At 40.2% G+C, this 12,510-nt stretch overlaps 1 protein-coding gene across 1 annotated transcript; it reads right to left on the bottom strand.

Moving 5' to 3' along the window:
• Positions 1 to 491: 491 nt before the first annotated feature.
• On the bottom strand, positions 492 to 11,206 carry LOC122196154 (protein PELPK1-like). Its single transcript, XM_052767890.1, has 3 exons — positions 10,847 to 11,206; positions 5,769 to 6,365; positions 492 to 1,307 (listed from the first exon to the last, which is right to left on the bottom strand). Exons 1-3 carry the CDS (start codon positions 11,204 to 11,206, stop codon positions 708 to 710), a joined length of 1,557 nt encoding a protein of 518 aa, XP_052623850.1. The 3' UTR covers positions 492 to 707.
• Between the last annotated feature and the right edge of the window lie 1,304 nt (positions 11,207 to 12,510).

The following is a 12,510-nucleotide window of genomic DNA, read 5'->3' on the forward strand; positions in this document are numbered from 1 at the left end:
CAACCTCTCACTGATCTTTGATGATGGGGAATTCGATAAACAAATACTATCATCTTCATGGTGCTGCAGGAAAAGCGCAGCATTAAAAGAATACCAATCCCAGACATGTACAGCTAGATTGTACCGAGTACAAAGTCTTTTGAAGTTGACGAATCACATAAGGACATTTACCTTGCCAATAACATTTATATATGTCTCTTGATTTTTTTGACACAACTGTGGACTGAAGTATTTATCGGATTCTGTAAACCTATTCAATTTGATGATTAAATTTAGTGTATTGGTGGAGTGAAGGGCCTGATGCACCATGGTGAAATAGATCCCACTGCAGGAACAATGTGTGCAATTACTTGAGTGACAAATAAATGTTCATTTTCCATTCCTTTTCCTTCCAAATTGATTAATCATAGAAAAGGGTGATATTTGTTCATGATTTGTTTTCAGCTTATAAATTGAAAACCTTTAATTTATGGATCCTGGTTCGTGACATTAATTGCTACCAGCAACATTTCGTATACAAAAATCAAGCACATTCTGTAATCAATATTTTAATGAAATACATGTATAAATGACCATACTATATATATAACCCTGAAAACAAATAAATAATCATCCAAACTTCATCAGCATTCTACAGAGATCTAGGTACTAAAAGTAGCAGTTGTAAGATGAATCAATAGACATCTAGCTTTGCAAAAAGCATTACTTTATGGATGGGTAACGGAAGGGATAGGAAAATCCTTAGGCAACTCTGGCAATGTGGGCTTCGGAATGACGGGAAACGTGGGCTTTGGAAACTCAGGAACCACAGCAGGCTTTGGAACTACAGGAACATCAGGTTTTGGAACCTCAGGTAGCTCAGGCTTTGGAAGCACGGGAAGCTCAGGCTTTGGAAGAACAGGAATCTCAGGCTTTGGAACCACGGGAACCTCAGGCTTAAGCACCACGGGAAGCTCATGCTTAGGAACGACCGGAAGCTCAGGCTTTGGAAGCTTAGGTTTAGGAAGTACGGGAATCTCAGGCTTAGGAACGACCGGAAGCTCTAGCTTTGGAAGCTCGGGTTTAGGAAGTACGGGAATCTCAGGCTTAGGAATGACAGGAAGCTCAGGCTTAGGAAGCACCGGAAGCTCAGGCTTTGGAAACACAGGAAGCTCAGGCTTTGGAAACACGGGAAGCTCAGGCTTAGGAACCACGGGAAGCTCAGGGATCTCTGCAAGTTTACGTGCCTCAGCAATGATTTTCCCGCTAAATGATGCTAAGCTGATAGAAAAAAGAATCAGGATTACGAATTTTAGGTGAGAACTTCCCTTGGTGTTGCAAAAGGTAGATATTAGAAACTAACAAGTTAATTTGAGATGGCTTGAAATGGTACATGTGTTCATTTGGATTTATATAGCGGACGTGGGATGTTGGGAATAGTGTGAAGTATGTCAGTTGGTAGGAATTTCTTAGATTTGGGAGAGTTAGCTCAACTTCTCATCTGTACATAAGAGTTGAGCTGTCTTAATTAAGAAATGAAAATGTGGGGATGAGTCTAGCATGCCTTAACCAGCCCTCAGCTCGTATCTGGAATGCCCATGAGCGCTCAGTATGAGTCTGACATGCCCTTCCCGGCCTTCAGCTCATATATGGATTGCTCCAATACCCTCAAGCCCTCTGTACGATTCTGGCGTACTACTCGGTCCTCAGCTCGTATCTGGAATGCTAATGTGCCCTCAGTATGAGTCTGGCATGCCCTCCCTGGCCCTGAGCTCATATTTGGAATGCTAATGTGCCCTCAGTATGAGTCTGACATTCCCTTCCTGGCCCTCAAGTCATATATGGTATGCTAATGAGTCCTCAGTATGAGTATGGCATGCCATCCCTAGCCCTCAGCTCATATCTCGAATACTCCAGGGTTTGTTGGCTACAACACAAAGAAGTACACCCTCAACCCAACCCACACAATATGTGAAACATATAACAGATAATATCCTATACAGATAATCAGACAATATCACAGGCAGTCCTGCAGATCTACCAGACTATCATATCCATAACTAGCATACTCATGCATATCTATTCTGTACTCGGCATATCAAGAATCTCAGGATATCAACCAAAGGGACAACATTGGTTCCTTCGTCCCTGTTAGTACAATAAGGAAAACTCACCTCTTTTTACCGAAACACACAGACGATCCCTAACTGCTGACTGCCAGATCCCAAACCATCATCATCAAGACAACACTCTAACAATAGCTGAGTCCATGTATAGCCTCTAGCTGCAGATCTGCTAGAAGATACCAAAATGACAATCATTAGCATTTAGCCACTAACCCATATAATGAGTATAATAAACAGGTAAAAGACCTTTTTACCCTTCCTCAAACTTGGCCCAAAGAGAACGACCAAACCAGATGACAAAAGGTCCAATATCAAAAGAAACTCTTAGCCCAATTGTGGCCTAATTTTCCAAATTGGGCCTAGTTCCATTCACTCAAGAAGATCTATCAAGCTAAAATCCCAAACCATAAAACCCCAGATGATCCATCACAACCCCATGTAGGCCAAACCTAAATCTTGATCCAAAGGCCCAAGCCCCTTCAAGCCTACACTTGGCCAATTTTTCCAAATTGGGCCCAACTCCTTATTGGGCCTTGTCCAAAGGTGCGATCCTCTACTTAGCCGAGCTTAGAGCCTTGACTTTCTATATTAGTCAAGCGCACTCACTCTAAAACACACTTATCTACTCATTCCATTAGGGCCCAAGTATCAAAGCCCAAAAGATGGCCCAATACCCGAAGCCCAAAATCTGAAATCCAATCAGGGGACCTACGGGGGGCGTACCCCTTCGGTATGCTGGGCGTACCTTGCCTTGCATTGACCCATTACGGGGGATTGACTCCGAACGTGGGGCGTACAGAAGCTTACGCGGGGTGTACTCGTGCAAAACTTAAACCTTCTATAAGTGCTTAATGGATTAATCACTTGAGCTCAAACTTTAGATCGACTACTCAAATGTGCTGTAGAACCATAAAGTCTCAAACTTTAAGACTTTGGTCGACCAGAAAATGCTTAATACATGTTCTTAACCCATTAAGACCTCCTATAATGAACTAAGGCCCAAACTAGCTCAAGGGACCTCATTTTTATGCCTTAGGACGCATCCTAAGTTCTGAAAGGACAACTTAACTCGACCAAAGAAAAGCATGCACAATATTGGGACTCTTGGGAGAAGAAGGATACCAAAAACTGGCCAAAACAAGATCTACACAATTCAAGCATAAAGGTAGAAGCTTTATACCTTCTAAAGCTCCCCGAGCTGGTGACAACCTCAGATCTACAAGCTTGATTCCTTCCTTGACTCCTTGATGCTCTTTCTTCTCATTCAATCACATCACCAACACACTTTAGGCTCTAAAACTCTCTCTTATGGACTAGGGTTTGCTAAAAATGGATCAAAGGCTTGGACGATGGAAAAGATGAGAGGAAATGGTCCATAAGGTTCTTAAGTACTCCACAAACCCTAAAAGTTAAGGTTTAACTCTGGCACTCGTACGCCCAGCATACAGATGTGTACGCCCAGTGTACTAGGGCACGCCCTACTACGCTTAGCGTACTCACATGTACACCCAGCGTACTACTCAAGTTTCCAAAATCACAATTTTGCCACTTCTTTCCAAAACAAGGGCCAAACATGACATAATTCAATCTCCGAGGGATGAATTTGAAGTTATTGAAAGATGGGGTGCTACAAAAATGTGCAATTTAAGAAAGTGTTCGAAACGGAACCGGACCAGACACCGAAAAAACAGAAGTGGAATAAGTCATAAACTAAGAGCAGAGAACCCGACCGATTACCACTAACCAGTTCCAACAGGTTCGTATCTCGTTCCGAATTGTTTTTTCGGTTAAAAAACCCATCCCTAGGTGATCCCTAGGTGACTCCACAATACCAAAATCTATTATTATGCGTTGTGATTGGTTTCATGTATGGATATTAATCACCACAATGCGTAAAGTGGTTAGATACCCTTTGAGTGGGCATGTGCAATGGTCCACAAGTCAACTATTATGTTATTATGTTGGTAAGGTTGTACATGGTGGGTTGTGTACTACCCACGAAGCCATGTATGACTGATACCATGTTATGTAGGGAGAATTATATAACCGATACGATGTTATGTGGACGTACAAACCTTGTAGTATATTGTCGGATGGACATGGAAATTGGGTTTAGGATCATAGGCATTGCATTTCTACTAATGTTGTGAAACTAATATGTTGATATGTTTTCAGAATTCAATGATATTATATGAACCCGCTTTAAGGGTATTGGGATGTTTTGTTGATTTAAAGTATTTTGGAGGTTCAACTACAAGTATAGACGACTGTCATTATCCTTTACTCTTGAAGAGTTGCACTCGGGTATTCTCACGAGACATTCTCACGCCTTATGCTATATTTTGACGTGTTAGAGATGAAGAAGGATGCTTGGTTATTTAGAAGATGAGATAGATGTAATATCGTACTTGTAGTTATGTTTTGAGATCCATTGTAATATCCTCGCTATGCTTTAAACTAAATTTGAATTCGCACCAAATGCATATCCGCACATGTTTTAGCAACATAAGCTCTCATTTTTGGATGAAAACTATATTTTAATACCATTTTAAAAATCACCATATGCGAGTGATGTTTTACCTACTCTTGGCCATCCATAGTGTTTCCATAAGGTTTGCGGCAACTTGGAGTAACACGTCAAAATGGTCCTTCAAGAACATTACCTTCTTCCTTCGTAGAGAGAATAACTGTTGCTTCAATAGTAATTTGTTCGTTCAGAAGTTTGACTTGTACAGACTCTCAAGTGTCAACCATAGAGACATTTTCTTCTTCTGCGACTTCATAAATCATCTCATCAGCTAAGGACAGTAAGACGGCAGGCTGAACTTAGTCATATTGCTAGGTGAAGTCTGATTCAAACATGTCTCTTGTTCGGTTTTGAGCATCTTGTCAATGTTATTGCCAAAAGTATAGACAAATAAATTTATCATAGCAGCCATGCCATCTGACCACAACCTCTCACTGATCTTTGATGATGGGGAATTCGATAAACAAATACTATCATCTTCATGGTGCTGCAGGAAAAGCGCAGCATTAAAAGAATACCAATCCCAGACATGTACAGCTAGATTGTACCGAGTACAAAGTCTTTTGAAGTTGACGAATCACATAAGGACATTTACCTTGCCAATAACATTTATATATGTCTCTTGATTTTTTTGACACAACTGTGGACTGAAGTATTTATCGGATTCTGTAAACCTATTCAATTTGATGATTAAATTTAGTGTATTGGTGGAGTGAAGGGCCTGATGCACCATGGTGAAATAGATCCCACTGCAGGAACAATGTGTGCAATTACTTGAGTGACAAATAAATGTTCATTTTCCATTCCTTTTCCTTCCAAATTGATTAATCATAGAAAAGGGTGATATTTGTTCATGATTTGTTTTCAGCTTATAAATTGAAAACCTTTAATTTATGGATCCTGGTTCGTGACATTAATTGCTACCAGCAACATTTCGTATACAAAAATCAAGCACATTCTGTAATCAATATTTTAATGAAATACATGTATAAATGACCATACTATATATATATAACCCTGAAAACAAATAAATAATCATCCAAACTTCATCAGCATTCTACAGAGATCTAGGTACTAAAAGTAGCAGTTGTAAGATTAATCAATAGACATCTAGCTTTGCAAAAAGCATTACTTTATGGATGGGTAACGGAAGGGATAGGAAAATCCTTAGGCAACTCTGGCAATGTGGGCTTCGGAATGACGGGAAACGTGGGCTTTGGAAACTCAGGAACCACAGCAGGCTTTGGAACTACAGGAACATCAGGTTTTGGAACCTCAGGTAGCTCAGGCTTTGGAAGCACGGGAAGCTCAGGCTTTGGAAGAACAGGAATCTCAGGCTTTGGAACCACGGGAACCTCAGGCTTAAGCACCACGGGAAGCTCATGCTTAGGAACGACCGGAAGCTCAGGCTTTGGAAGCTTAGGTTTAGGAAGTACGGGAATCTCAGGCTTAGGAACGACCGGAAGCTCTAGCTTTGGAAGCTCGGGTTTAGGAAGTACGGGAATCTCAGGCTTAGGAATGACAGGAAGCTCAGGCTTAGGAAGCACCGGAAGCTCAGGCTTTGGAAACACAGGAAGCTCAGGCTTTGGAAACACGGGAAGCTCAGGCTTAGGAACCACGGGAAGCTCAGGGATCTCTGCAAGTTTACGTGCCTCAGCAATGATTTTCCCGCTAAATGATGCTAAGCTGATAGAAAAAAGAATCAGGATTACGAATTTTAGGTGAGAACTTCCCTTGGTGTTGCAAAAGGTAGATATTAGAAACTAACAAGTTAATTTGAGATGGCTTGAAATGGTACATGTGTTCATTTGGATTTATATAGCGGACGTGGGATGTTGGGAATAGTGTGAAGTATGTCAGTTGGTAGGAATTTCTTAGATTTGGGAGAGTTAGCTCAACTTCTCATCTGTACATAAGAGTTGAGCTGTCTTAATTAAGAAATGAAAATATGGGGATGAGTCTAGCATGCCTTAACCAGCCCTCAGCTCGTATCTGGAATGCCCATGAGCGCTCAGTATGAGTCTGACATGCCCTTCCCGGCCTTCAGCTCATATATGGATTGCTCCAATACCCTCAAGCCCTCTGTACGATTCTGGCGTACTACTCGGTCCTCAGCTCGTATCTGGAATGCTAATGTGCCCTCAGTATGAGTCTGGCATGCCCTCCCTGGCCCTGAGCTCATATTTGGAATGCTAATGTGCCCTCAGTATGAGTCTGACATTCCCTTCCTGGCCCTCAAGTCATATATGGTATGCTAATGAGTCCTCAGTATGAGTATGGCATGCCATCCCTAGCCCTCAGCTCATATCTCGAATACTCCAGGGTTTGTTGGCTACAACACAAAGAAGTACACCCTCAACCCAACCCACACAATATGTGAAACATATAACAGATAATATCCTATACAGATAATCAGACAATATCACAGGCAGTCCTACAGATCTACCAGACTATCATATCCATAACTAGCATACTCATGCATATCTATTCTGTACTCGGCATATCAAGAATCTCAGGATATCAACCAAAGGGACAACATTGGTTCCTTCGTCCCTGTTAGTACAATAAGGAAAACTCACCTCTTTTTACCGAAACACACAGACGATCCCTAACTGCTGACTGCCACATCCCAAACCATCATCATCAAGACAACACTCTAACAATAGCTGAGTCCATGTATAGCCTCTAGCTGCAGATCTGCTAGAAGATACCAAAATGACAATCATTAGCATTTAGCCACTAACCCATATAATGAGTATAATAAACAGGTAAAAGACCTTTTTACCCTTCCTCAAACTTGGCCCAAAGAGAACGACCAAACCAGATGACAAAAGGTCCAATATCAAAAGAAACTCTTAGCCCAATTGTGGCCCAATTTTCCAAATTGGGCCTAGTTCCATTCACTCAAGAAGATCTATCAAGCTAAAATCCCAAACCATAAAACCCCATATGATCCATCACAACCCCATGTAGGCCAAACCTAAATCTTGATCCAAAGGCCCAAGCCCCTTCAAGCCTACACTTGGCCAATTTTTCCAAATTGGGCCCAACTCCTTATTGGGCCTTGTCCAAAGGTGCGATCCTCTACTTAGCCCTAAAACACACTTATCTACTCATTCCATTAGGGCCCAAGTATCAAAGCCCAAAAGATGGCCCAATACCCGAAGCCCAAAATCTGAAATCCAATCAGGGGACCTACGGGGGGCGTACCCCTTCGGTATGCTGGGCGTACCTTGCCTTGCATTGACCCATTACGGGGGATTGACTCCGAACGTGGGGCGTACAGAAGCTTACGCGGGGTGTACTCGTGCAAAACTTAAACCTTCTATAAGTGCTTAATGGATTAATCACTTGAGCTCAAACTTTAGATCGACTACTCAAATGTGCTGTAGAACCATAAAGTCTCAAACTTTAAGACTTTGGTCGACCAGAAAATGCTTAATACATGTTCTTAACCCATTAAGACCTCCTACAATGAACTAAGGCCCAAACTAGCTCAAGGGACCTCATTTTTATGCCTTAGGACGCATCCTAAGTTCTGAAAGGACAACTTAACTCGACCAAAGAAAAGCATGCACAATATTGGGACTCTTGGGAGAAGAAGGATACCAAAAACTGGCCAAAACAAGATCTACACAATTCAAGCATAAAGGTAGAAGCTTTATACCTTCTAAAGCTCCCCGAGCTGGTGACAACCTCAGATCTACAAGCTTGATTCCTTCCTTGACTCCTTGATGCTCTTTCTTCTCATTCAATCACATCACCAACACACTTTAGGCTCTAAAACTCTCTCTTATGGACTAGGGTTTGCTAAAAATGGATCAAAGGCTTGGACGATGGAAAAGATGAGAGGAAATGGTCCATAAGGTTCTTAAGTACTCCACAAACCCTAAAAGTTAAGGTTTAACTCTGGCACTCGTACGCCCAGCATACAGATGTGTACGCCCAGTGTACTAGGGCACGCCCTACTACGCTTAGCGTACTCACATGTACACCCAGCGTACTACTCAAGTTTCCAAAATCACAATTTTGCCACTTCTTTCCAAAACAAGGGCCAAACATGACATAATTCAATCTCCGAGGGATGAATTTGAAGTTATTGAAAGATGGGGTGCTACAAAAATGTGCAATTTAAGAAAGTGTTCGAAACGGAACCGGACCAGACACCGAAAAAACAGAAGTGGAATAAGTCATAAACTAAGAGCAGAGAACCCGACCGATTACCACTAACCAGTTCCAACAGGTTCGTATCTCGTTCCGAATTGTTTTTTCGGTTAAAAAACCCATCCCTAGGTGATCCCTAGGTGACTCCACAATACCAAAATCTATTATTATGCGTTGTGATTGGTTTCATGTATGGATATTAATCACCACAATGCGTAAAGTGGTTAGATACCCTTTGAGTGGGCATGTGCAATGGTCCACAAGTTAACTATTATGTTATTATGTTGGTAAGGTTGTACATGGTGGGTTGTGTACTACCCACGAAGCCATGTATGACTGATACCATGTTATGTAGGGAGAATTATATAACCGATACGATGTTATGTGGACGTACAAACCTTGTAGTATATTGTCGGATGGACATGGAAATTGGGTTTAGGATCATAGGCATTGCATTTCTACTAATGTTGTGAAACTAATATGTTGATATGTTTTCAGAATTCAATGATATTATATGAACCCGCTTTAAGGGTATTGGGATGTTTTGTTGATTTAAAGTATTTTGGAGGTTCAACTACAAGTATAGACGACTGTCATTATCCTTTACTCTTGAAGAGTTGCACTCGGGTATTCTCACGAGACATTCTCACGCCTTATGCTATATTTTGACGTGTTAGAGATGAAGAAGGATGCTTGGTTATTTAGAAGATGAGATAGATGTAATATCGTACTTGTAGTTATGTTTTGAGATCCATTGTAATATCCTCGCTATGCTTTAAACTAAATTTGAATTCGCACCAAATGCATATCCGCACATGTTTTAGCAACATAAGCTCTCATTTTTGGATGAAAACTATATTTTAATACCATTTTAAAAATCACCATATGCGAGTGATGTTTTACCTACTCTTGGCCATCCATAGTGTTTCCATAAGGTTTGCGGCAACTTGGAGTAACACGTCAAAATGGTCCTTCAAGAACATTACCTTCTTCCTTCGTAGAGAGAATAACTGTTGCTTCAATAGTAATTTGTTCGTTCAGAAGTTTGACTTGTACAGACTCTCAAGTGTCAACCATAGAGACATTTTCTTCTTCTGCGACTTCATAAATCATCTCATCAGCTAAGGACAGTAAGACGGCAGGCTGAACTTAGTCATATTGCTAGGTGAAGTCTGATTCAAACATGTCTCTTGTTCGGTTTTGAGCATCTTGTCAATGTTATTGCCAAAAGTATAGACAAATAAATTTATCATAGCAGCCATGCCATCTGACCACAACCTCTCACTGATCTTTGATGATGGGGAATTCGATAAACAAATACTATCATCTTCATGGTGCTGCAGGAAAAGCGCAGCATTAAAAGAATACCAATCCCAGACATGTACAGCTAGATTGTACCGAGTACAAAGTCTTTTGAAGTTGACGAATCACATAAGGACATTTACCTTGCCAATAACATTTATATATGTCTCTTGATTTTTTTGACACAACTGTGGACTGAAGTATTTATCGGATTCTGTAAACCTATTCAATTTGATGATTAAATTTAGTGTATTGGTGGAGTGAAGGGCCTGATGCACCATGGTGAAATAGATCCCACTGCAGGAACAATGTGTGCAATTACTTGAGTGACAAATAAATGTTCATTTTCCATTCCTTTTCCTTCCAAATTGATTAATCATAGAAAAGGGTGATATTTGTTCATGATTTGTTTTCAGCTTATAAATTGAAAACCTTTAATTTATGGATCCTGGTTCGTGACATTAATTGCTACCAGCAACATTTCGTATACAAAAATCAAGCACATTCTGTAATCAATATTTTAATGAAATACATGTATAAATGACCATACTATATATATAACCCTGAAAACAAATAAATAATCATCCAAACTTCATCAGCATTCTACAGAGATCTAGGTACTAAAAGTAGCAGTTGTAAGATGAATCAATAGACATCTAGCTTTGCAAAAAGCATTACTTTATGGATGGGTAACGGAAGGGATAGGAAAATCCTTAGGCAACTCTGGCAATGTGGGCTTCGGAATGACGGGAAACGTGGGCTTTGGAAACTCAGGAACCACAGCAGGCTTTGGAACTACAGGAACATCAGGTTTTGGAACCTCAGGTAGCTCAGGCTTTGGAAGCACGGGAAGCTCAGGCTTTGGAAGAACAGGAATCTCAGGCTTTGGAACCACGGGAACCTCAGGCTTAAGCACCACGGGAAGCTCAGGCTTAGGAATGACCGGAAGCTCAGGCTTTGGAAGCACCGGAAGCTCAGGCTTTGGAACCATGGGAAGCTCAGGGATCTCTGCAAGTTTACGTGCCTCAGCAATGATGTTCCCGCTAAATGATGCTAAGCTGACAGAAAAAAGAATCAGGATTATGGAATTTAGGTGAGAACGTCCCATGGTGTTGCAAAAGGTAGATATTAGAAACTAACAAGTTAATTCGAGATGGCTCGAAATGGTACATGTGTTCATTTGGATTTATATAGTGGACGTGGGATGTTGGGAATAGTGTGAAGTACGTGAGTTGGTAGGAATTTCTTAGATTTGGGAGAGTTAGCTCAACTTCTCATCTGTACATAAGAGTTGAGCTGTCTTAATTAAGATATGAAAATGTGGGGATGAGACTTGGCGACTTTCCTTAGGAGGGTTTAATAGAAAGCATATTTGTTTATTTATTTGACAAGTGAAACATAGTAGGTTCTTCATAATGCAAAAAGTTGTAGGTTATAAATTTTAGTTATTGATAGTAAAAGTCGAAAATATAAACAGAATTTATGTAATTCGATGAAATAAATTATTTCCTTATTATTTGGTTGGAAGATAAGAATTCAAAGATCCACCTTAACTTAATTTCCTAGTGCACATTATTGACCAATCCAAAACAATTAAATTTTGGGCCGGTGCACAAGAAAATATATCTAGCACCAATATGAATATTTAGGAAAGCAAGTAAAATAATTTTTTTCCAAACCGAAATTTCACCAATTAAAACATAAAATTCAAGCTTGAACTGACTTTACATTCGTTAGAAATTCAATTTTTTTTCTATGAACTAGAACTAACGAGGAGCTTGATTTTCAAAGTGATGCACGGCGGTCAAGCAGGCCTAAGATTATACTGCCAACCATTCTGGTGGATAGATCTACCAAATTTGGAGAAGTTCAAGATTCCAAAGAAAAGAGAAAAACCGCACCTCACTTGCTAAATTGGCATTGATCATTTACTTACTGAATTATTACTTATTTTTATAAGCATTCGCGTAGTAAAATATTCGGTTCTTGCCAACTTTCCATAATTAAACATTTACCTCTTTACGATTCTAACTAATCCGGACACTTTCCTTCCCTTTGACATTATACACTTATGTAGGTCACGTATTTAACACCCCAAAATTTAAGAGGCATATAGGAATGCCAAGGTACATGAAAGGGGAACAAGATAGAATGTGGCATACGAACACTTGCAAACAAGAAATGGTTTTTGGATGCGAGTTTAAATCCTTAAAGTAAGGTTGTAAATATTAAGCAAAATGTAAGAATGCTTAAAATGTGGGTTTTGGTTAATACATGAAACTTATTAGCGAAAAGAAGAAAAGTGAACATGTGAATAATTACAAGGAAATGGCAATGAAAACCAGTTTTGAGTGCACTGTATAAGTAATTTAGTTGTTCCTATATGCATCAACTAAGAATGAAATGCAAAAA

The sequence above is a fragment of the Lactuca sativa genome, chromosome 9 (genome assembly GCF_002870075.4).
Source record: "Lactuca sativa cultivar Salinas chromosome 9, Lsat_Salinas_v11, whole genome shotgun sequence".
Taxonomy (NCBI): Eukaryota; Viridiplantae; Streptophyta; class Magnoliopsida; order Asterales; family Asteraceae; genus Lactuca; species Lactuca sativa.

Coding starts and splice junctions, on each gene's coding strand:
- LOC122196154 (XM_052767890.1), bottom strand. CDS start 11,206: ATGGGACGTTCTCACCTAAATTCCATAATCCTGATTCTTTTTTCTGTC. Junction 6,366..10,846: donor TTCCAAAGCCCACGTTTCCC/GTCATTCCGAAG, acceptor TGCAACACCAAG/GGAAGTTCTCACCTAAAATT. Junction 1,308..5,768: donor TCCCTTCCGTTACCCATCCA/TAAAGTAATGCT, acceptor TGCAACACCAAG/GGAAGTTCTCACCTAAAATT.